Source organism: Martes martes (genome assembly GCF_963455335.1).
Source record: "Martes martes genome assembly, chromosome: 8".
Taxonomy (NCBI): Eukaryota; Metazoa; Chordata; class Mammalia; order Carnivora; family Mustelidae; genus Martes; species Martes martes.
Genome location: NC_137895.1, coordinates 72,039,390 through 72,065,646, shown reverse-complemented (window position 1 = coordinate 72,065,646; position 26,257 = coordinate 72,039,390). Strand labels below are relative to the sequence as shown.

The 26,257-nt window shown below is 39.4% G+C and overlaps 2 protein-coding genes across 3 annotated transcripts in view; one reads left to right on the top strand and one right to left on the bottom strand.

The window, feature by feature from the left end:
• Positions 1-330: 330 nt before the first annotated feature.
• Positions 331-8,266, top strand: SPX (spexin hormone; the record flags this gene model as incomplete). Its single annotated transcript, XM_080810241.1, has 6 exons — positions 331-336; positions 731-811; positions 992-1,049; positions 1,583-1,645; positions 2,837-2,920; positions 7,397-8,266. 6 exons carry the CDS (start codon positions 331-333, stop codon positions 7,453-7,455), a joined length of 351 nt encoding a protein of 116 aa, XP_080666367.1. The 3' UTR covers positions 7,456-8,266.
• A 3,098-nt stretch (positions 8,267-11,364) lies between these two features.
• Positions 11,365-26,257, bottom strand: part of GYS2 (glycogen synthase 2) — a 49,696-nt gene continuing 34,803 nt past the window's right edge. For both annotated transcript variants that reach the window (XM_080809951.1, XM_080809952.1), the window contains exons 12-16: positions 20,179-20,305; positions 17,229-17,324; positions 16,268-16,431; positions 14,791-14,871; positions 11,365-12,677 (exon numbers count right to left, since the gene is read on the bottom strand). In XM_080809951.1, the coding sequence (XP_080666077.1) occupies positions 12,456-12,677; positions 14,791-14,871; positions 16,268-16,431; positions 17,229-17,324; positions 20,179-20,305 (690 nt within the window). In that variant the 3' untranslated portion in view covers positions 11,365-12,455. The remainder of the gene's footprint in view (positions 12,678-14,790; positions 14,872-16,267; positions 16,432-17,228; positions 17,325-20,178; positions 20,306-26,257) is intronic.

Here is a 26,257-nt window from a genome sequence, read left to right as displayed (position 1 = left end):
TCTAATAATAATAAATTGGGAAGCTAGCGGGAAAAGCAAAAACAATGACGCTGATATATTCCTAATATCTCCTGGCTGATGTGGCCAGTATCTAAATAAATGATGTCCACTCATCAATCATTTCTTTACTTCCTGCAAATGAATCTCCCTGGAAAAATTGTCAGATCCTCTCAATCTTAAATACTGACAAGAAGTCCCTATGGACTCCCTAACTCTAGTGAAGATCAGGAGGGGTCCTTGACACTAAGATTTAAAAGCCCCACTCAGAACAAGATTAGAAAACTGGTGGGTAAAGTTACAGTTATTGCAGTTTCTGGAAAGGAGCTGAACATGAAGGTAAGTGAAAGTTTTATTTACTTGAGACTTTTAAGCTGTTTATGAAAAGTTTTATAGCTTTTTACCTATTTTACCTTTAATAAGCATTTTATAGGCCAAATGATATTTAAACAATAACACCTTAAAATATCAGAATCATTTGATTTTGCTAAAAAAATATTACTCATTTTGGGCAAAGTAATGAAAGTAACATATTTCTAAAAAATTTTTTTAAAAGAGAATTCTTTTGTGGATTAACTAGAAGGCAGCCTCGGTAATCCCCCTCTCCTCTACATACTGAGTATTATTAAAACAGAGCACATGGAAAAGTTAAGAAGTTTGTAATTTTCCAGGTGTCACGGAAGTAGAAAATCCCATAGGCACAGAAATTACTTTCTTTGCTCTTTTCTTATAGAGACTCAGAAGTCTGGTGGCAACAACCTTGGCTCTTTTCTTAGTGTTTTCTTTCTTGGGAAATTCCAGGAGTGCGCCACAGGTAATCAAAGGCAAAAACTGGGGCTCCTGGATGTTGTTTCTTTTATGTTCCTTTCCTTCCTTGCTTTCCCTTCCTTCCTTCTCTTTCTTCTCCCTTCCTCCCTCCCTCTCTTCCTTTCTTTTTTCTAACAGAGGACGGGGCTACCATGTCTTACTAACTGCTTTTCTCCCTGGGTTGTAGGGACTCTTTGAGAGACGGAACTGGACTCCTCAATCTATGCTCTATCTGAAGGGTGCACGTATGTTCCAAATACTTTGCTTTTCCTACAGCAATAAAGGAGGAACCTTCGGGGTGCATGAATCCATGGGATAGGTGTGTGGGGAGAGAATAATATCGAGTGTGTTCCCTTAAATAATCGAGATCAGCCTGGTCTCCGTCAAAGAAAAGGGATGGGGGGTCTGGCAGGGAAGAGAAAGACTCCCTATTATCAGAACCTTTCCATTCTGACCTGGAGGGTTGCTGGCTCTTGCCTGGGAAAGCCGCAAGGACCCTCGAACCCGACCACTGCTCAGGACCCACTCGCCGGGGCTGGCAGGGCGCGGGCAGGCCCGGGGACAGGGCGCGGCAGGGCGCGGGCAGCGCAGGGGCAGGGCGCCGCGTCCAGCCCGCGGCTGCAGGCGGAGCGCCGGAAAGCAGGCAGTCCCACCGGGACCCCCGCCGCGGCGCCGCCGCCCCACCCCTCCGGGCCCGCGGACTCGCGGCGCGGAGCCCAAGTTAACCCCGATTGTTGAGCACCTGGCAGGCGCTGAGCCCCGCGTCTCGCCTTTGCAGAGGGGCGTCGCTTCATCTCGGACCAGAGCCGGAAGAAGGACCTCTCCGACCGCCCGCCGCCGGGTGAGTGAGCGAGGGAGGAGGAGACTGGGGCGGCGACCCGTAGCAGGACCCAGCACGCGGACGCGCTCCGCCCTGCGCCCCGCTCTCCGCGGCTCCGCTCCGGCAGGGACGCGACTCCGGGGCCGCCCTGGGGGAGAGCCGGCCAGGGCCGAGCTTAAGCTGGCAGCCGCGGCGCCTCTCACTAAAGCCGAACTCTGTCTCAGCTGTTCGGTCCGCCCTCTGGCCGCCGGGGGTGCAGAGGTCCCGGGGGAGTTATCCGAGGCCAGGCCAGGCCTGGGGGTTCACCTAACAGGAGTAAAGGAGGGGAGCGAAAACCGTGCAACTGCTCTCAAAATGTACCTCCCCGTTTATGCCAAGATGTTTAAACGGTTTCCTCTTAAATGTTTTTGTTGTTATTAAAGTACCGATTTACCTGGAAACTTCAAATGTACGCTCCTACTACACTACTAGAAGGGGCTCTAAAGCCGTTCAAAAGCAGAAATAGTTATGGGGCACCTGGTTGGTTCAGTGGGTTAAAGCCTCTGTCTTCGGCTCAGGTCATGATCCCAGGGTCCTGGGATCAAGCCCCGCATTGGGCTCTCTCCTCAGAGGGGAGCCTTCTCCACCCCTGCCCCACCCTGCTGTTCTGCCTGCTTGTGATCTCTGTCAAATAAATAAATACAGTCTTAAAACACACACACACACACACACACACACACGCAGAAATAGTTAATAGGTAGGGACCATTAAGAATAGGGCCAGGGACTGATACGAGCGAGCCTTATGCGTGGCCAAGAATGCAGATTATTATTTCAAACCGCTTTGGACGGAAGGAGAGAGGACATAGCCCAGGCTCCCAGGAGTACCCATTACGTCTAAATGTTTCTGCCCAGACATTCCATTTTAAGCTCTGAAGGGTGAAATCATTCAGGGTTCTTTACCTTAATCCACCCTCCATTCGTGTTGTTCTCTGTAGTCTGTAGTTGACATTCTCTTCCATACCTGTAATACACACCATAACCAATTGTAAGTAACATCTACAGGAAGGGTAAAATGTTTCAATTCCTAAAAATCAGTCTTCTGTATAAAGGGGGGGGGGGGCCTTTGCTAAGGGATCAAAAATCTATTTCATAAAGGTTTTTCTATTTATAGCATATCAGAATAGGGGTACTTAAATGGTAATAGAATCTGTACATGCTTTTGTTTCTCCAGAAAGACGCAGCCCAAATCCCCAGCTACTAACTCTTGGAGAGGCAGCAGCTCTGCTCTTGGCTTCCTTGCAGAAACCACAAGAAGGTACAAGTATAGGGACTTCTTTCAGCTGCAGCACAGGGAAGCTTTGATTCCTTTTGGGATTCTGTGTTGAATACAACAAAGTTGCCTTTATTCAGATTTTTAAATATAATTAACAACAGTTGCCCCCTGACTCCAGAAACTCAGACACGTTTATTATATAAACACGAGTACATTTCTCATTAAGGAGAGTCCCTGGGAACATAAAAACATTTCTTTGATGACGCTGGGGAATTTCATACTAATTTCATAATCCAGAGCCTACTGTAACCTTATTTCACTTAGAACCAAATGAAATTGCTGAAAATGAAATATTTTTATTTGCGTATATAGCAATGTTACGTGGTACATCCTAATAGATATGGGCCAGTTCTTATTCTAAGCCTGTGTAATTTCCATTATACAGCTCCTTCTGTACGAAGATTAGGTGTACTTTTCAAATAGAGACACTTTGTCCATGTCTCATTGAAATCACAAGTTGAATTAAGGCATCTCGTTAACAGATAAGCCGGTGCTTTGGAGTACATAACAGGGTTCAAATCCTGGTTCTGCTGCTTTACAAGCTGGATGACACTGAGTCTTAGTTTCATATTGGTAAAATGCAATAATGATACTCATGTGCAGGATTGCTATGAGACCCGATTGAAACAGGTACATAATTTTAATTACTATTAACAATAGAGGTCATCAAAATTATTAAACAGACCTAGAATTTTCCCTCTCAAAAATTGTAGTGATGCCATATTGTGACATAATTTAAATGTTTAAGTATTTTAAAAATATATAGCAAGTGGTCTGGTGGTCAAAGCACAGGTTGCTGCTGGCCTAGTGCTCTGACACTTATGCTGATGGGGAAGACATATATATCCTCAGTGCCTCGTATGGGGAGGGCCATGCAAGGAGAAGAAAGCAAAGGGTACTTTCTGGCTTCAAGCTTATAGTTTTCTTGTGAAAAAGATACCAATGAGAAGCAAATCCAAGAGACTGGCATTGGGTGTCCTCTGAATTCAGAGCAGGGCTGGGGCCTCTGTGGGTGGGTAGACGGGATTATATGCATTTACGCCTGCTAGGTACCAGCTACCGGAGCAGTCAGAGAAGAAAGCAGATTAAGGGGAAGCAGGAATGAGAACGACCTTTGTAGCGAAAAGATAGGCTGGGGAGCATTTGGGTAGCTCAGTCAGTTAAGCATCTGCCTTCAGCTTAGATCATGATGCCGGGGTCCTGGTACTCAGCGGGGAGCCTGCTTCTTTCTCTGTCCCTCACCCCTACTTGTGCTCCCATGTGCGCTCTCTCAAATAAATAAATAAAATCTTAAAAAAAAAAAAAGATAGCGTGAGCAGTCAATGAAATAGCAGAATGCGGGAGGAGTGGTTATGTTAGAGCTAGGACAATGATTACCTGCTATTACTACCACTACCTGGAGCTAATAGTTGTTGTGGGCTTACTGTAACGCAGGGAGCCAAGCGCTGTTCTCAGCGTGTCATATGCATTAATACATTTAACCCTAATGGTGACCCTGGGAGGTAAGCACATTATTATCCACCCTCCAGGTGAGGAAATAGAGGCATAGAAAGATTAAGGAGCTTGCCCACTATTCCATAACAGGTATCTTTTGGAACTGGGGTGAAGAACAAAAGTAATTTACTCTTTGTCTGAGAATCAGTAAGATGCCTTCTGGATTGGCAGCAGAGGGATGACGTGGTGAAGGAGGATGGATCTGATCATGGCACAGGGAGTGACAATAAGAACTGTAACAATAGCTACAATATAGGAAGGTCCGCTGTGTGTCAGATATGGGTGTGAAACTTTTTAGCTCAGAAAACGGAACCTTCATGAAGTGTGTTTACTTTCCCAAGGTCACACCATTAGTGATGTTGTGATGTTGGGATTTTAACTCGGGTCCATGTGACTCTACAGCTCTCTCCATTATGCCATGCTAGCTCTCAAATGCATTGGGTCCAAGAGGAAAGACCCGTAGAAGGGAATCAGGGAGAAGCCAAGGAACCTGACAGGAAACCACAGGAGTGCAGAGAGGAGGTGCTGTCAGTCATGGGAATCGATGGGGAAGCTCAAGTCTGAGGGATCCTGGAAGGAAGAATAGATAAAATAGATAGCTATTTACTGAAGGTATAAAAGGGAATCCAGAGTCCAACACATTTTGAAATGGTGATACTGGTGATGAATGAACATTTATGTGGATATAATTAAGGTTCGGTCTGAGGTAACAGAAATGGTCTAGTGAGTAAAAGTGTGTAGGTCAGCGGTTCTCAACTATCCGCCTGTGGACTGGTTCCATTGGAGTTAACTGGAGGGCTTACTCAAAATACAGTTTTCTCAGCCTTAGACCCAGAGATTATGATTCTGTAAAAGTTGAATGACCTCAGAATCTGTATCCTTGAGAAGTTCCCCCAAATGATTCTGACGATCAGTCCGATATGGGAACAACTGGAAATTCGGAGCCAGTTACTAAACGCTGAGATCATGAAAATGGAAATCTCTTCTAGGCCTCAAATAGAGGAGGAGAAAGGCACGTTATAAAGGATTTGCCTTAGAGAATACCTAGAGATGAAGGGAAAAGGAGGACTGTCCTATCAGTGGAGGGACATTCCAAGGAGAAGGCAGCAATGCAAGAGGAGAACCAGGATAACAGCATTTCCAGAAAGCAAGGGTGGAGAGTTTCAAGGAAAGAGTGATTAAAGCAGCACATGTAGCAGAATGGTTAATGAGAGAACAGAAAGAAGTCAGCAGGAAAGGAAGATCGTGCTGGCTATGAGAGGTCATTGAACAGCAGTTCACAAGATTTCTGCTCAGTTCCTGCCCAGTGATATTACTTGCTACTGCCATGCCCCTCCTGAAACCTTGTTTAGAAGGAATTTGTGAAAAGAAGAAAGCAGGTACTAGCCAGCAAGCTCTCAGAGCTCTTGCAATGAAAAAATGGCTGCTAATGGGTAGAAGATGCTACAGCCAAGGTGATCTTTTCTAAATTCCACATTCGGTACATTTACTATTTGTAAATGTACTATTTACTATTTACTGTTGTTGAAATAGTAACTATTACTTTAGTAATACTATAGTAATATAGTATAGTATAACAATAGTACTATTACTATAGTACTATTTACTATTTGTTGAAATCAGTAGGAGGAGAGTGCTGGAGAAGATGGGTCGAAAGAGAAGTTTTAGGTTTGGTTGCTGGGAAGAGGTATGGATCCAGAAAAAAAAAAAAAAGTGAACTGAAATGGAACGGGAAGAAGTTAAGTTTAAGAGAGGAAGAAGGATTTTCATTAGCAACTTTAAGGAGGGCTCCAGAAAACCAATACTGCACTATATGTTAACTAACTCAAATTTAAATTAAAAAAAAAGAAACTTTAGGGAAGAGTGTGTGTGATTATAGGTCCCAATTTCAAGTCTTTTTTTGGAAAATAAATGTAATTTTTTGATCATTAAAGTTTCCAGAGTAGCTTGGTTCTGATGATGAAATAAGGAAACAAAATCTACTAGTTTAAATTGAAGGAAAAGTTTTTAATTTCCATATGATATATTCATTACTATTTTAAATACCTTTACTATTTTCATTCTAGAGTCCCTAAGCATTAGGAGGCTCTTATTTTATATAGTGAGTTTTTATTTTAGTGACCAATGTAAAAAGATACCCTTCTTATTGAGTTTGTTTTTTTTTTTCTTTAAAAAACAGCCCATCATCTGTGGTATTCTAAAATGTGCCAGCAATTCAGGTTAAAATGTAACTCAGACATGCAAATTATATTGTAACTAACTAAAGGAATGTGGTTTTATGTAGAGATAACCTTAGAGAAAGTTAGGAGAGGCATTCTCCTCTGGCAACCTCCTCTCCCTACCTCTGGTAGGTTTTAGCTCTTCTACTCATTGTTACAGTCCCTGGAAACTGCTGTAGTCTGACTGCTTACTCACTCTGCCCCTAAGTGATACCTCATGTACTCAAGTTTTCCAATCCTGTCCAGCTAACAAGTGTCCTTTCCTTTTGTCTCATTTCTTCCCCAGGTCTAGTCTAGCTCACCTAATAAGAGAATATGAGAAAAAGTGTTCCTGTGTCATGTTTCCCAAGTAAGATGCATTATTAACAGGACACACAGAGGCAGTACCTTGATGCAATTGAATGGTTCTTGTGGTGGGTTTTAAAGACCTGAAGGGGCACACTTAGAGCAGGACATGAAGCCCTTTCAGATTTCTACCAAGCATACCACATTATAGTTTCATTCATTCTGGAGAGTCAGATGTGAAATGTGAGTTCCCCTATGTGTCTTGAGCTGAGGAGGAAGATTTTTAAACCAAAACAATCAAAGCACACTTTTTTGGATTCTCAGTAGCAAAGTATAGGAGTTAACATAATTTAGGAAACTAAATGTTTATTTCTTAAGGTTCTCTACATCTTATCCTTTTCCCCTTTTAAAACACGGAGAAGTATGTTTATTTTATGTACTTTTTCTTTTTTTCTTACAGTTGGAGAAGAAAACTTTGATCAAACCAGAGTCCTAGAAGACAGTCTACTAAACTGGTGAAAGTAGACCAAGTTACATTTAAATACAGTTCCATTGTTGTTGAAAACATGAACCATGTAAATAAAGCCCTTGGACCCTTTTTACTTCAGTTGTAGTGTTAGGAACATGCATAACCAGTTTTATCCTTTCCAGAAACAAAGGAATGTAGGGTTCTTAGCTGGAAACATCATGGCCTTCTTTCGGGGCTTCAGGTCCTGTTCAGGTCACCATGTATCTTACTCCCATTTGTAACTATAAGACTGGAGACTCTTTTGAGTGTGTTTTCTATTTGTTACAAGTATCTGTCTTGATCTAGTGAGTCTTAGTTGTTGGCTTTTTCATTCCTTTACCCTTGCATTGTCCTGCACTCAGCTGCAAATCTCCCTCTCTTTTTCTACCCCCGCCCAGTCTCCATGGGGGTTGAGGGGAGAAGCAAGGTTGGAGGGGAAAGAGCAGAGTGTATTCTCTTAGTTCATTTTAGAATAAGTTGTTAAGAAGGGAAGGGGAAGGGAGGTGACTGGGAAGAAGCCCATGATAAGAACACTTCACTGTTGCTGAAAGGGGGGCAGGGGGGACCTGTTAGGCCGGAAGAAGGTTCCATAGTGGGGAGCTCCCCTTTGTGCTCTTTGGGGATCTCCCTGAATTCAGGGAGTTACTGGGAAATAAGCAGATGGAGACACACTCTGCTCCTGGGTACATTGTATAAAAGGAACAAACCAGTTTTTCAGAGGTAACTTCATGTTCCACAGCTAAACAGACTCAAAGACTCTGCTTCTTGTAATTGACTAGAACTCTAGGCTTTATTTTACATTAAAACATATAAAGGCACCCTGATAACATCAGTACACGGTGATATGCCTCATCTGCTCCTTCTGAAAACTTTTAAAACTATCTGAAAAAATACACACACACACACACACACACACATATCCACAGGGAGCATAATAACCTATTTATTTGGAGTTACAATATATGATCAACATGTTAATTTTTTTGACCTAATTAGTTGAGAGTTGTTATTGATAAATGTCATAAGTGGAAAGTATTGTTAATTCTTATTGTCATCAGTATATAGCTATTATTCAGTAGCTAAAGGATATCGTTATGTGAATGGATCTGTACTTGGGAATTACAATTTCACTATGTTATGAAGTCAAAACCCTGCTTCTAAGATTTGTCTGTATCTTGTATCATAATGGAATAATGAAACTATATTCAAGTAATTGTAACACTGATCTCTTCCAAAAAATAATATGCTAACATTAAAAAAAAATGTGGTATCATAATAAGCACTTGTCATTTATTATGATTTAAGTGGATTTTCTAGATAGTGCATATGTCCAATTTTTTGAGATTTTAACTCATCCGACATAGAGGTGTACATGCTGGCTATTTAAACATTATGCTTATTCCAAGACTATTTTAAAACAACATATGAAATAATTCTACCCACAACTAAATAGAACAATCTCAAGTGTTTCACACTAAAACAAAGTTTTTAAAAACTTTCTAAATGACCAAGAACTATTAAAATAATACAGTATCATATTAGAAGACTATTAGCATTGTATATAATATCAAGTATTATTGATAGGTATTTGAATTCCTTGGATGTTGTTCTGCCATACAGATGTGCTGATTAACATAGTAGTTGCAGGCCACCTGGGGGGCTCAGAGTCAGGCTCCCTGCTCAGCGGGGAGTCTGCTTCTCCACTCCCTCTGCCTCTCCTCTCACTCAATCCCCCCCATGCAAATGAAAAAAAAATTGTAAAAACAAAACAAAACATAGTAGTTGTATACAGGCCTCTATGCCCACCTGCTACAACATTCTGTCCCTCTTGGAATATCTTTGCAATTCTCTTTATTTCTATCTTTTTCAAAATTGAAATGAACAAAAGATGTTCACATTGTATGCCTTGTATTTTAAAAATGGGAAATACCTGCCTGCAAGGCACACCAGGTACTAGAATACCTCCAGGTGGGACTGGTGGCCCCTCTGATCGCAGCTCCTGATGCTCTTAGGCTCTTTGTGTCCAAATCCTTCCTCCCCTGTGGCTATCCGCCTTCCAGCTTGGGCTCTCAATTACTTTGTTTCCCCTGGTCTCCCCAGTGGATGCCTCTTCTCCCTCCCACCACCCCAACAGCACCATTAGGATCCCAAGAGAGGAGAGAAGGCGGAGGCCCTAGACTGTTAAAATCAGCCTCCAACTGGCATTTCCCCTTTATCTGGTGATGAGAAATAAAAGTCTATATCCTATCCACCTTGAGTTACACTGTTTGCTTCAGCCACAGGAAACAGGAAGGTTGGGTATGTAACCCATTGGTCCCCTCCTACTGGACTATGAATTCCTTTAGTAGGAGTGTATTTCTACTGTGATCTGATCCTTACAACCAGCATGTGAAGCCAGCACTTGTAATGTGAATTCACAGACGTGTATCCTCACCCTTTGGACCTCCCCACGTGCCCTTGACCAGTCCCTCTCCTGAGTCCTCTTTGTGCCCTGGGAAACTACTGGCAGAACACTTGTAACACTTTATATTCTCATCAGTACATGTAAAACCTGCTCTGTTCACCCTAACTCTTGAACATGGAAGGCATGCATTAAAAAAAGTCTTCTGTTAGCTGGTCAGGCACACATTAACTATTGTCTATAGTTCTTTTTTACTCCAACTTATGCATACATACATTCTTTAAAAACACCAATTTTTGTACCTCTGTTTCTCCCAATGAGACCATCCATTTGTGCAGCTACTGTGTATAAGGCACTGTGCTAGACGCAGTCATTTATGAACCATCCTTACCTGTTGCTCCTCACCTGGCTTTATCAGTCTTGGGGAAGGGGGAAGGATTGGAGCAAGGGAATGGAGTCCAGTGGCAGTAGCTGTCTGAATGGAGGGGTGAGTGCAGGGGAGAAACATGCCCTTCAACACCCAGTGCTTGCAAGTCCGTGAGTTTCCATCTGCTCTATCGTTTGTAGTCATTTCTAATCAGAGAACTGTTCTTCCATTCAAAAAAAGCACTTGGATTTTCAAGTTTTATATTAAAAAGCTATTTTTCTGGGGCTCCTGGCTGGCTCAAAGGAGCATGCCACTCTTGATCTTGGGGTCACGAGTATGAGCCCCACGTTTGCTGTAGAGAATACTTAAATAAATAAATATATATATTTTACCGAGCCATTTTACTGAGGAAACCTTGTGCTTTCAATAACAGTGGACCAACCAGGTACCAACCAAGGGTCTTACTTGAATACACACATTGTGTCACTTTACTAGGAATATATTTTCATGGTTATTGTAACTTTGAAACCCCTTTTTATCATGAGATCTTCCTGACACTTCAGCAAATGAGTATTTATAATATAAGACAAATCCATGTCATATTTTCTGATTTCCTTGGCAGACTTTCCCAAACTGCTCTGCAGATGTTGGGTTAATTGGCATTCACAAGTATTTTTCAAGGATTAGGTTTTAGGTAATTTATTTCTCTCCTTTCTGAACCTCTAAATGAGGTGAGTTCACAACCATCTTCCACTGTGTCCTGATTTGAGGCTTATATCCACCAATCATCTACTTTTTCTGAACAATGGGACAGGCAACAGGAGAGCTGGATTAACAACTACTAGTCCTGAACCACCTCACACATGGCCATTGTTACTCTTTCCTTGTTGCCATCAATAATCCAGCACTGGACAGACTAAAAATTTTTCTTTTTTTTCAAAGATTTTATTTTTAAGTAATCTCCACATCCAGTGCAGGGCTCGAACTCACAAGGGTCATGTGTTCCACCAACTGAGCCAGCCAGGCATCCCAGACTAAAACTTTTTTAAAACCTCTGCAGATTCAGGTGAACTGGTGTGCCAATCAAGGTATTCATTATTATCTAAGTGTAACAATACTCAAGTTGTGGAAAAGAACAATCCAAGAGGGAAGGAGGGTTGTTTGTTTTATTTTTTGCCTATTTAGATTTCATTATATTTAAAACATAAATATGTTAAACTACAATCATGCAACAATGTCTCTAAGCACATCATGGATGTGTTGGAGACACTGTCCTTATTATAATTAGGAAGACTCTATATTTCCTTTTTGCTAATTTTTTGAAGGACAGATTTAAATATAATCCTTTATAAGGCACTATTTCATAGCAGGTGTTTTATACAGGTTATCTCATGAGATAACTATCTCAATGAGATAACTAAAGATAACTAAAATGATAACTAAAGAATTGTAAATAAGACATCAACAAAAGCTTAATACTTTGATATTGATATTAAGTTATATATCCATATATTAGTTCATTTGGGTTTAACAATTATCAGTTATAGAAGACTGACCAAGTTTTCCAGGAAGCTTTCCTTTTAAAGAACAGAAAAATTGTTACAGTCAGATGGTATAGCGCAGATGGTAACATCTTCCCACCATTAAATTGAGAAATGATCTTGTAAATATGTGTTAATATGTATCAGGATCTCAATTTAAGATAGCTTTTTTTCTTATGGATTTTGATTGTGTGCAAAGATAGAAACTCATGGTTCTGAATCATGTGAAACATGAACATAATCACTAAAGACAGAATTATTTAAAATATGTATGTAGGGCATGTCCAGGGCTCAGATCAGGATCTTTTGCAGGAAAAATGGGAGGTTTACGTGGAAGATATGGCTGCTGTATAAATACTAAGCACAGGATTGTGGTGATGATAATTTAAAAATAAATACTAGCAAATGAAAATTCTTATTGCATGAATTAACATTTTAAAAACACTTGCAGTCTTCCTCCTTTAATGAACATTCTTCCTCGTGCCTAAATTTACTGGGGGAAGGGAGTAGGGGAAAATAACTTGGATTTTAATAGAAATTACCAAATTGCCATTCACTTAATCTTTTCCCCTTGGTAGGCGGAGAATAAATCCCTTTGTCACACTTAGAAGAAGAAAATGAAATTTGTAGCATTTTCATTTCTTTAAATAATGACTCTTATTCTGTTTTTACTATATTAGCTCTGTTCGACAAGCATGGAATTCAGTTCTTGTATTCACCGTGTTGCTTTTTCTTCCCACGAGGAACACGGCCCAGAGAAAATGGTGACTTGATATTTAACCGATCCCTTTCAGCCTCCTCTTCCTCATTGTATCGCTCATCCTCTTCTTCATCTTCCACATCACTGCTTTGAGGACTAGAGACCTGAGACCCTGAAGGAGAAGGTGGAACTGAGGAAGGCCTGGGGTATTTAAATCCTTCTGTCTGCCAAAGACAAAAATAAGTCACAAACATTATAATGATGTAAACACTGCATGTGCATTTGATACAAAACATAGTTGGATTTTTTTTGTGGTCTGTTCGTGGGCTATTATTATCTTTGATTCCTTTTGATTGTGGTACCACCAAGCTTAAGAGAAATTCATTAAATAAATAGCTTTCTTTTTTTGTGCACTGAAATGTGCCAGGTGCCATATGTGTGTATGTATGTATATACATAATCTTATTTAATCTTTGTAACAACACCAATAAATGTGTTTTTCCCATTTATAGAAGAAAAGTGAGGGTTAGAGAGGCCAGATGACTTGCCCAAGGTCATGCAGCATGTAAGTGATAGAGCAAAGATGTGTACCAAGGTTGTGATCACTCCCTAGCTTTTAATATCAACTGTCATGTTACACCACTGATACTGTCAGTCCCCATGCCACTTTGCAGATCTGCTCAACAAAATTATAGAACAGGGGCATCTGGACATACCATGGACAGCTACCACTAGAACGAATCCTGAAGCCAGGCCACTCAGCTGATCCTGAAATTCTACCAGTGACTTTTATTTCAGTACATGAGCAAAAGTCACTAGGTTTTAATCAAATTACCCTTCCATTTAAGATTCATGAAGATAACTCATCTGATCAATGAGTGTGAAGCACAGCTATGGGTCAGACACAATAATGCCACTGAGGAAGCAAAGAAGAAAAATGTGATTCTTGCCCTTGGAGAGAGCACATGTTTGACTGGGGAGAACAACTATATAAAATAGTTGCAGCACTTACCAGTCTGTATTTCAACTACTTGTGTTCATTATTATCATGTCATACCTATAAGATCATTTCAAGGTTCATATATTGGCCCCAAAAGCAATAAAAAAAAAGGTGGAGGGAGCTGATTTGTTCACTTAGGACCTGGCTCAGAGTAGGAACTCAATACTTATTAATTGAATCAGTTGAACAAGTGAATGAATATAGCTGAATTATCAAGTCCAGCAACTGCCTCTGATCAAGCTAAGCAATTAATCCTGAACAGGAAAGCTGGAATTAGTATTTTGAAGGGTTTTCAAAACCCTGTCACCTTCTGCATGAGGGAATTTTACCTTGGGCTAACTTTTGAGATCTGCTTCCCTTGACACTTGATATAGATGGAATGTAAGTTGTGTTATTAAGAAAACTGATTATGGTAAAAGGGACTCCTGATTGGCAAGTTGCATCTGAACTCAGAAATTTTGGGGAATCCCTGAATTGGATGGCTCTGGTACTTGTACATATTCCTTGTGGAGGCCATGGACGCTGATCTGTGGAGATTTACATGACATCTTAGCTCCTGTGGGGCACGAAACTACTAAGCTAAGATAGATCTCATACCTAATGATAAGGGTCTTATCTTTTTGCCCCTAATCTTTTGCCTGGTGGGGGTGGGGGCGGGGCAAAGAAGTGTGGCTTTTGGACTGCTGCAAAGACTGCTCTAAGGACTGATTCCACTGACGAGAAATGTCTGATGCTGTCCTACTTCAAGCTGCGTTTCCTATCTTATATCCGTCTAGGTGAATGTGAGGACAAGTAGCCTATGCTCGTCTCATGAATATAAACGTCTAAGAGAGCTTCAGAAGACTCCCTGCTGGACACTGCTGACTGGAACATAAATACTTATCTAGTCCGCTGCCTCCCATGGTTCCTGAATTCACTTGCCAAGGAGTCACCTGATAGTCAAACATTTCCTTGGATAGCAAATTCACCTGCTGTTAAAGCAGGACAGTTCATTTTTCAATAGTTCTCAAAAGAATGTGTGTCTAACACAGCGATTTCAAGTACCAAGGCAGGTAGAGTTTTAATATGGAAGTGCTTCTCCAGTGACATGAATTAGCTGACCATTGGCTCAGCCTCTAAATTAGGCTAACTCAGAATCAAGGGCTTTGACTTGATCTGATTTGTTAGTTCCTCTATTCTTTGCTTTTTTTTCAAAATTCCTTGCTTTAAGGCAACATTATGAAAAAATATAAAAGTTTCTGTCCTTAACTAATTCTAAATAAAAAGGTATTGGGAGGACTTACCATGCATAAGAAATTTAGCTTCCGAAATAAATACACAACACATAAAATAGTTACCGTGGGTGGTGATGTAGGCTCCATATGGAATTTATCTGGAAAAGCTCTGCTTAATGTCAGGTACCTGGCGTGCTGATAATACTGTGATAGAAAAACCAGCTCATGGTTAAAAAAATTATTTATCTCAAGAACCAACTTATATAAAATCTTATTCTCCTAGTTATAAAACACATTCTTAAAGTGGCAGAACCTATTCACCCTAACTTTAGGAATCAGAAAAAAACTGATAGTTTATAGTTTTATTATTTTCCGGAAAATAAGGAAAAGAAATATTACAAAATTTTGAAGAGAACAGCTATACTGGTCTTACCGAAAGCTCTGAACTGAGTGTTAAGGGGACTGAAAACACTGGCTTCATTCTACAGAGAACCAGTATGACACAGGGAAAAGCTGGGCCCTGAATAATCACAAACTGGATCTAAATCCTGCTTGAAACCTTAGATAAGAAACATAGCTTCTGAGGCCTTTGGGTGGCTCAGTCAGTTGGGCCTCTGCCTTCGGCTCAGGTCATGATCCCAGAGTCCCCGGATGGAGCCCCACACTGGGCTTCCAGCTCAGCGAGCACCCTGCTTCTCCCTCTGCCCCTCCCCTTGCTTGTGTTCTTTCTCTCTCAAATAAACAAATAAAGTCTTAAAAAAAAAAAGAAACATAACTTTTAAGAGGCTTATCATTCTGCTTTCATTGTAAAATGTAGACAGTGCAGTGGATCACTCAGGGTTGTGATGAGCACTGGAGTTAGTGTGTGTGGAGACTCGGCAAATGGCAGTATCTATCACTTGCCAAGGAGAGTTTAGTGGCATCTAAGCAGATACATGATCTGAAGGCAAAGTCAATTTATTTTTCATTAAATCATCCAGTCCTAAGATACATGACATCTGGGTATTTATAAACCTGTTGTATAATTGAAAAGAGGTATTTCCTGTACTTGTCATTTGAAAACAATATTATTCCCACTCCCACTATGCTTAAGGAATATGGTCACATTAGTACTTAGGGTCAAACAAAATAAAAATGTTTCTTTAGATGTTTTCCTCATATTCATGAAACAATACCTGAAATGCATCAAGTTAACCACTGACAAAAGACTAACTAGTAATACTCCAGATGGATCTGATAGACTTGCTGTTATAAGCTCAAACTAAATATGAAGATTTGGGTTTAGGACTTTGCCAGCTTGTTTTAAGTAAAATAGTACATGAAAACATCACTTGAGAGTTTAACAATTACGTTACAGAGTTGACTTTGCAGTTGATGACTAGAATCTATATTTTTATAGTCCAGTGAGATATTCTTTTTTTTTTTTTTTAAAGTAAACTCCACACCCAGCACAGATCCCAACGCAGGGCTTGAACTCACAATCTCAAGATCAAGACCTGAGATGAGATCAATAGTCAGGTGCCCAACCAACTGAGCCACCCAAGAGCCCCAGTCTAGTGGGATTTTTAAATCGGTTCTCTTGATCCCAAACTTAACTTACTCTGCCCAAGTATCTCCAATCCAGAAGATCAGAGAGCCTCTCAGTTCGGTTTCTCTGAATAATTCTTTGGCGGCGTGACTGTTTGCAAAATCCATAGAGAAACTGAGTCAGCTGATTGCAGGAATCATCCGGAGAGCGGAATCTCCTGTCAACAATGTAAATACCTGAGGAGTACAAAAACCAAAGCCCGGGTAAACACAGGGCTAACCTTAGAACGATCTTTCTCCCATTCATTAGGTTCCATCACAGACCACCACATGCATTATCTACTCCCTGACTCCGCTACTGCCTGTTTTATCTTCTCCCTTCCAATGCTGTATTTCTTCTGTGATCTTCTGTGGGTTTACAACTGTCACCAACAGACAGGCAACAAAATGGATCTTGCTAAAGAAATTTGGCAGTAGAGGGAATACCCTGGATCAATGATTCTCCCTGGTACTGCTCATTAACCATAATCTCTGGGGATCAGTGATTTTTAGGCTCCCCAGTTTTCCCACCATGCAGCCCTGGCTGAGAACCATAGCTCTAGCCTGAGGAAAGAGAACCGTGACAAGGAGACTGCAGAAGACCAGGAAACTGGCAATGTGTAGGCAGACGATCCATCCCATCTCACTTTTCTTGCTGCTAGGCAACACGGACACAGAGATGGTGGTATGCAAATTCTTCTGCCATCTTAAACAATTTCTAGTGAATTTTGCTAACTTGGCACAGACCTTTAAAATAATGACACTGACCAATGAATATACTCTAAGGCCATAGTTACTATAACATCAATATACTTAATATTAATAGCATTTTTATCTTTTCTATGAATCACATCATTAAATCTATTTTCCATTAAACAAGAAGTATAAACATTACTTTAATCATCAAGATAGCTCTAGAGTTAGGCTCCCTAAAGACCCTGTGCTTTGTTAGAGGTTACTTCTCCCTACGCCAGGTGAATGATGAAAAACCTCACCATACGCAGTAGGATCAGCCACGTGCTCCTGCATGAAACAGCCAAAGCCGGAAAGGTTGGTTGTCACACTGGGGATACCCATCACGGTGCATTCAGCTGCCAGGGGAAACAGACAAAGGCTTGGCTTCAGAACAGCTCCTGTATCCACTTATGCACAGAGATGGGGGAGAAACTCACATCTGCCTAGTAATAGCGATGTTTATTTTGTATCAGGCACAGTACTAAGCTCTTCACGGGTATTAACTCATTTAATCTCAACAACTACGTGAAATGAGACTGCCATTATCTCCATCTTACAGATGAAGAAACTGAGGCACAGAGAGGTTAAATAATTTGCCCAATGTCACACAGCCAGGGAATGGGGAAGAGTTGGGATTTGAAGCCAGGTGCCTGGCTCCAGGGCTCCTGTTTGGAACTGCTGTTTTATCCGGCCTCTCTCATTCCAGCTGGTTTTGGTTTTTTTTGCTCCATTCTAAGCTGTGTCTAAGCATGTGGTGAGTTTGTGGGTTTTGGACATGAGCAACTCTTCTCATGATATTAATCTGCCTTGCTACAAATCTCTCCACTTCCCCAAGTGTCCAATGTACCCATACCCTCCCTAGTATTCTCTCCCCTTCTAGTCAAAACCTGTTTTTCATAGAATAGTGGATATGTTTCTTTTAAGAAGTATTACCTTTCACAAGGACGCCTGCATTTTTAACAAGGAATTTATATATGATTATGGAATTAAACTTGGTTGGCTGGTGGGGATGGGTTAAAAAAAAGATTTCCCCACTAATCAAGAAGTAATGCAGTTTAGACAGTGGCCTTTTCTTCTGCTTTGCAAGTATTGCCTCATGGCTTATCTCTAGAGAGATGTGGTTTCCTAATTTCTGGAGGGACTGGTGGAGGAGAAAATGGGACGGGGATTCTTGACCCACATGAGAATCTGATGAAAATCTGGAACTCATCCCCAGAAAAATCCTTACGCATATATGTAGAAAGAATTTTGCCTACAATTCCACAGAATTTTGCAGAAACTTATTTTTATTAAATACTCACTAACAGACATGTAATGAAATACTAGGTACCCATAACCCCTGCAAATCTTCATTGAATGAATTTAATGGAATAAGTATTTATATTCATTGGATTTTCTCAAAACACAGACTTAAATGAATACTTCCTGGAGTGTGTTAAACTTAGCATCAAATAAAAAGTTATTCTAAAAAAATTAGAATTATCTAATATGCCAACACCAAACTTAGTCCACCAGAGGTCTTGTTATTTCTGTAACTACAGGTTAGGTGAGGAATGGCCAACTTCCTTTGGTTAATTCAAAACAGAGAATGACTCATTCTCCAACTTCTTTTTCCACCTGTTTATCTTTTATAACACTTTTGCTGGTCTTTATCTTAAAATACTAGATGTATCTCCTCTATCATTTTGGGTTAAGCATTTGGTGGAAAGTCTGCTGTAAGTTATAGAACATTCTCTTTACCCAGCATAATGATTTCCCACATCCTTCAGTCACTCGGGCTTTGGTTTTGTGCTTCTCTATTTTTGAAACTTCCTTGATAATAAATTATGTTACTTACTAGAAATAATAGGAACCTAAGTCAATAACAAAATGTTAAGTTCATCCATGAAATATGCATTTTATGTATCTTAAAAGATGCTCGATTATAAACAATTTAAGATAATATGAGAGTATTTCATAAGTAGGAAGACACCATCTTAATAAAAGTGACAACTGATACCCAGAACAATTTTTAGAACTACGAAAGAGACAGCTGGAAGAATTAGATCAATAGTTTTTCTTTTCTTTTTTTTTTTTTTAGATCAATAGCTTTTCTATGTCATGTTTCAAGAGGAGGTAATATTTTATCTATGTTCCCCAGAAGTTTTAATATTTTTACAGCTGCTGGCAAACTATTCTTGGCGGAACCTAGAGCAACAGAACAGGACCTTACGTCAAAAGAGGCAGCGATTTCATGTTGCTTCTTATGTAAAGATCCTACTTATATAGAATTTTAAATACTATATTAAAATTCTGGGATCAGAATACAAAGATTAGAAAAATTCTTCCTCTTCATATTTCAACCATAATCTCCCCAACCTTGACTACAGCTACCTCTTGGTTGGGCGATGACGACGCTGAGATCAGAAAGCAAAATTTATTAGTTATGCATAAAAATATTTTCTGAACCTTTTCTTTTAAAATTATGAATGGCATTATATTTAAATAAAAAGGGAAATCTCAGATTACTAATATGAGATAGAAAGATCAATACTATATTCTTTCCACTGGCATTTATTTAAAGTATTTGTTTTTAAATTTTGAAGTATCTGTTTCCTTTTTATTTAGGCATTTCAGTCCAAATACAAATTGATCGCTCTTGATACTAGTGACAAACATACTCAGAGGGGACAAAAAGAAAATAGGTGGTGCATCTGGGAATCTACCACTGGGGAGAAAAAAAAAAGACAGATGAAGAGGTGGAGGTTCTGAATGGAATGACGTCAGGGTCACAATGCCTGTCACTGAATTGGCATTTTATCTTAAAAGCACCTCCTTTTTGAGTGACTACAGTGTGAAGACTTCTCATTGTTGACCTTCTTATACTATTTGTTTCTTTAACTATGTGACTGTGGTACCTATTAAAAATTAAATACATCCATTAATTTTTTTAAAATTCTGAAATAAGTTTGAGAACACTGTTGCTGGACCACCGTTTCTCATCTTAACCTTACCTGCACTCAGTTTCTCCTTTATATGAACAGTTGGGACTCGGAGAGATAACTCAATAATATGTACTCTTTATAACACATTTTTTTCTTGTAGTACAATATATTATTATAATTTAACTTTAGTAGAAATTACATATCTACTTTGAATATTATATCCGTGGGCATAAAATAATAGATTAATAAGATTTAAAACATTCCATAGTCTATACATGCCACATACCTGGAGTATAGCCCCACGGTTCATAGTATGAGGGAAATACTCCAAGATGACAGCCTCGGACAAACTCTTCATAATCCATGGGTAGTAAGGGACTGGTGGAGGATAGAAACTCTGGGTGCAAAATCACCTAAAAAGGAGAATTTTAATGAGCAAAAAAAGAAGAGAAGAAAATAAAGCAAAAAATCTCCTACGGTTCAATATTTTGACATGTAGAATCCTTGTGGTCTACATTCAGGGAAAAAGAGAGAGGAGAAAAAAAGAAAAAGAGATAAGCTTGGGTGCTTTTTTCCTCTCTCTCCATTCAGTGTATTACCTACTCTGTGGACTAAGTTTCTCTCAGGTTCCAAGGCCTAGATTGGAGGAAAGGGAGTTAATAAGACCATTTTTGTTCCCGTGCTATGCTACATCCCTCAACCCAAACTGTATTGACAATAAGGTATTTTTTTAAAGATTTTATTTTTAAAGCAATTTCTACACCCAACATGGGGCTCAAACTCACAACCCTGAGATCAAGAGTCACATACTCTCAGGGCACCTGAGTGGCTCAGTTGGTTAAGTGCCTGCCTTCGGCTCAGCTCATGATCCCAGGATCCTGGGATGGAGCTCTGCATCAGGCTGCCTGCCCAGTAGGGAGTCAGCTTCTCCCTCTGCCTGCTGCTCTCCCTGCTTATGTGCAAGGTCTCGCTCTGTGTCAAATAAATAAATAAATCTTAAAAAAAAAAAAAAAAGCCACACACTATACCAAGGGAGTCAACCAGTCACTGCAACAATAAAAGGTTTATTTTGTTTCCTAATGGCTGACTGCTGTCTTTTTTTATCAATTTGCTCCTATCTGGAGCAGAAAAGAGGGAGCTTTGTAATAGACTGCCCTCCACTGCACCAGACACAAGGTAGCCCAGGGAAATGGAACTAAGGGACAGAGAGGTACTAGGAATCTCATGTAGATTAGATCAGACTGGAAGCCTTCACCAAAGTCAGCATCCTCTCTCACCCGGAGGTAATCACCTCCTAACCTATCTCCCTGCTTCTATTCTGCCAAGGTCTCTACTCAGTACAATTAGAGTGAACATGCAACAGTGCCAGGCACTCCCTGCTCAAAATCCTTCAGTGGCTTCCCGTTTCACTCAGAGTAAAAGCCAAAGTATTTACCATGACCTTTAAGCAATGGTGTTCTGGTACATGCTTAAGAAAAAACTAACATGTAAGTCTCTATTTGTACATAAGTTTACTATACATTTTATTGATATAAAGAAAGTGTAGCATACAATACCCAAATAGTAAAAAATGTATGCACAAAAACCTGTACACAGATGTTTGTATCAGCTCTATTAATAATTGATAAAACTTGGGAGCAATCAAGATATCCTTTAATAGATGATTAGATAAATAAACTGTCCAGACAATGGAATATTATTCAGTGCTATGAAGAAATGGGATATCAAACCATGAAAAGACATGGAAAAAATTAAATATACATTACTAAGTGAAAAGAGCCAATCTGAAAGGCCACACACTGTATGATTCCAGCTATACGACATTCTGGAAAAGGCAGAACTATGGAGACAGAAAGAAGATCAGTCTTTGGATGGGGGCAGGGACGAATAGGCAGAACTCAGAGGATTTTTAGGGCAGTAAAACTGTTCTGTGTGATTTTGTAATGGTGAATACATGTCATTATACATTTATAATGTCACAGAAGGTAAAACACCAAGAGTGTAACTTACCATAAACTATGAATCTTGGTGGATAATAATGTGTCAATGTAGGTTCCTCAGTTGTAACGAATATAAGATCCTGGTATGGTATATGGACAGTGCAGGATGCTGTATGTGTGTGGGAGCAGAGGACCTGGGAACTGTCTGTACTTGCTGCGCAACTTCACTGTGAACCGAAAACTGGGGGTATAGCTCAGTGGTAGAGCATTTGACTGCACTGTGAACCGAAAACTTTTCTAAAGAATGAATTCTATTGAAAGATATGTAAAAAACTCCTTATTATAAATTTTAGATGGTTAAATGCTCCCAAATGCTTTTGTTGACTTTTGACAAAATCTTGTATTCAGAACCAATTTCTGGTTTCAACTGAGGACTGAACGTAGTTGTGACATGAATGTCGATCCTTTCAGAGATACACGTCAGAACTTCATAGGTTCATCAGTGGCATAGTGACTTCATTCCCGAGTTGGATATTAGCTTTTGAATAGGGGAAAAAATGTGTCCTTGTATTTTTGCGCCACTCACAATTTTGTGTAATGACTCGAGACACAACCCTTTTAAGTTTAATCTGTATTGTTCATATTCTTCCGCCACTTTCGTAAGTCTAGACAATCGACACACAATTAATCAAGCCATGATGTGGAGTGTTCACCTATTTTCACTCTCTAGATACTCCTACTATGGTCGGTTTCAAGTTCCCAACGTGATGTCACTGAACTAGACATGGGAAAGGCAGTAGCTCACCATTATAGAATATTCCCACCATGTGGGTATAATAGCCATACATAACTTTAAATGCATAGATCATCATAAATGTAGTATTAACGATTGGGACGTGATGAGTTTTGAGCATCACCTTTCATTTTAATATAGTTGATTTATATTTTTAAGTTGATAAAATTTAATTTTAAAAAATGGCTATTTTAAAAACTGGCTCACAAAATTTCTGAGCTCTCATGTGCTGGTATGAGCCGGTACTGAGACTACACTGCCTGTAATGTTATGCAAAGACAGAGACAAGAGAGATAATGACTATCATTGGAAGGCTGTAGAACAGCTACTTAACTGGTCACCTGGATGAAAGAATTCTCCAAATTCTCCAATTTATTGAAGTTTTTCTTGGACCATTATTAGCTAATTTGTCAGCCTCTCCTCATAGTTAAGTAGTTATTAAAAATCAATAAAATCTGATTTTAAAGCACTGTATATACTGTGTATATATGTAGTATATACAATATACAATGTAGTATTTATATTGTATACAATAAATAATATACATCATATACAAAATACATAATATATGATATATATTATATATGTATATTGTATATATTATATACTATAATATATAACATAATATTACATAGTATATAGTATTTGCCATATAATATACATCTAAAATATATGTTATTAAATTATATATATGCATAATATAACATATATAATATAATAAAAGAATAACTATATTTTTCCAAAAAGATTACTGTGAAGAAAAACCCTAATTTGGATATATAACAACAATGATAACAGTTATATGATACTTTATATATTATAAATAATGTTCTCATATATTATTTCATTTAATCCTAGCAACATCATGATATTCTCATTACCCTAATTTTAGAAATATAAAGAAATTTTATACATTAGTTACATGTCAGGAGACCCACAAATGGGACCTAGATTAAACTTGAGCAGTAAAATGGTAAAATATCCAAAACTAGTATCTAAAAATGAGAGTTCACTCAATCACAAGAATCACAAATCTCAAAGTAAAAATAGATAAAATATTTTCCTCCATAAAACACGATTTGAGTTCTTATTATCACGTGCAAAGTACTGCATGAGGAAAAGAGACAAAGGCACAGATCCTGTGTCCAGACAATCATCAAATCAGCAGCCCACTATATCCCTGGCAGATATCAGCAAACAGGGATTCAAAATTCATTGTGTCTATGTTGGCTTTTTCAAGCCTGGGAAAATTTGTACTCTCCAAAGCCCATTTTTTAAACATGAGAATATCATGGCTCATTCATTTTGTTTCAGCCAAACAGAACAGCAAAACTAAAATATGAAAGCAACTGCTCTGGGCCCTGAACAGCCAATGACAGAGGCCCAGGGCGGAGGAAAGGATGTTAGAGGTCAGCCCAAGGTTACCGAGAGGATTAGATGAGATCCTATATACAAAAGCCTCCAGCAAAGCACCTGGCTCACAGCAAACCCTGGATCAGTAAGGGAAAAAAAAAAAAAAAAAAAATCAAAACCAAACGCTGTCTAACCACATTTATCCTGTGAGGGAATTAAGATCTCTGGAAGTTAATTTGCTTTCACAGAGTGCTGGCACCAGGTCAGGACCTGGAGTCTGCACTGTAGGGTTTTCTCACTATGTCCACTGCTGAGGCAGAACTGATGATACATTCAACTTCGAAACAATCTGTAACATTTCCTGGATCAAGTGGTCGCATTCATATAAAGCACTAAGAGTTAAGAACCACTCGATAGAGTTCTGTAAATATGCAGCTGATCAAATGAGTCAGTGTTAAGCTTTTTAAAGGATACTAGTCGTAAATAAAATACATAATTCTGAATTGACCAAAACTTATCTCAGTGCCTGGAGCATATATTGTTGTGAAGGGGCTATTCTTTTATTTCTTGTGCATGCGTTTGCTTTATGATAGTAACCAGTGAAAGTCTCAAATTCTTCATGAGCTTGTCTATATAAACATGATTTGTGTGAGACGAACTCCCTTCTCCATTCACTGTACAGAAGCCATGTGCTTCTGTATCTCTGTGCCATCTTATCTACTGCCGCTGGCTCTCTGCAGGATGAACTGTTATGTGTGTGATAAACGCCTGCTCACCAGACAAGATCTAGCTACCACGTCTCCAATTCTCCAGGCAGAGAGAAATCCTCCATTTTCTACTCTCATCAAACTGTTTACACCTGTCTTCTAAAAGTTATTGAGTACCCAGCACATGCTAGGTACCGGGCTAAGTACAGATAAAAGCTGACATTTATCATGTACTCACCACGTGCCATGGTCTGCACTAATTGCAGCATCTATTACTTATTTAAGCCTCACAACAGTTCTGTGAGTGTAGCCTATCTTATCACCATCTTACAGATGAGAAGACTGAGGTAGATTAAGTAAATTTGCAAATTGATTAAGGGTAGGGAGATTTAAAGGCAGACAACGGATCTTGATTGACAGCTCCAACTGCTTCCCCTCTTGAGCAGCTACAGCAGCTGCTCCAGCCTATAGACCTGGCAGGGATGGGTTCTGGTGCCAGTTCATTTCTGCACAACCAGTGACTCTTTTGGACAACTTTTGTTTGGAAAACCCCTACTCTAATAGGAATCCCTATTAAAGTTGTTGCATGTGATTGCTCATAGAATAAGGCACCTGTCTGCCCACCAACTTGAAACTGATTGGTTGGTGAATGAAACACATGAAAGTAAAACATAAAAGAAAGGTTTAGATACAGGGAAATGATGTATGTAGTATTGCTAATATACTTAAAATAAGTCACAGTAAACTACAACACACACATCCCCCCACACACAGAGGCATCTTTTGTATTAAGAAAGAAAGCGCTGGAAAATAATTTGGAATCTATCTTAACTATAGATTGACTGTACTGTTGAAAATTATATTTTTTGTGTGTGCACACAGGAGTGCACATGCTTCTGTGTGTGTGTTTCCTTCCCCTAGCTGACCAGCCATGTTAGTGGTCGGCTTTTTCCCTTTATAAGTCACTACATAGTGCTGCTAGGTGTGTATATTTTTCATGCATTTGTTAATTTTTATTGATTCTAGTTTTTGTTAATGACATTTGACTCTCTGTAAAAAAAAAAAAATGAGAGATGTTTAGCACTGGGCTGCAGTCTGTGGGCCTTCCCTCCTCAACCTTCCTTCCTCCTCTTTCCACTGTGTAAACTATCCCTCCGTGCCTGATTTTGCTTTCAATCTCTATCCTGCACAGGCATTTTTACCAATAAGTGTTTTCACATCTAATCCTGTCTTGGTGTCTGCTTTTCAGAGAATGAATACTGAGAAAATGTATATGAGATATGATCACTGCCTCAAAGAACTCACAGTCTCACTGGAGAAAAGAACATACATATTTCAAAAATACAAATAACTTGATGCTATGATTCCTATATTTGAGTAGAAATAAAGCATCTTGAGAATCCAGATAAGGATTCTGTCTGGAGTAGATGAATGCAAATTAAGGACAAACACAAGGAGGGGATGACTTCTAGGTTGGATCCCAAAAGAGCTATTAGGATGGCTGAGATAAGGGCAATTCAGAAAGAGAGAATAACATCAGCAAAGACAAAGAAGAATGAAGTCTTTAAAGTA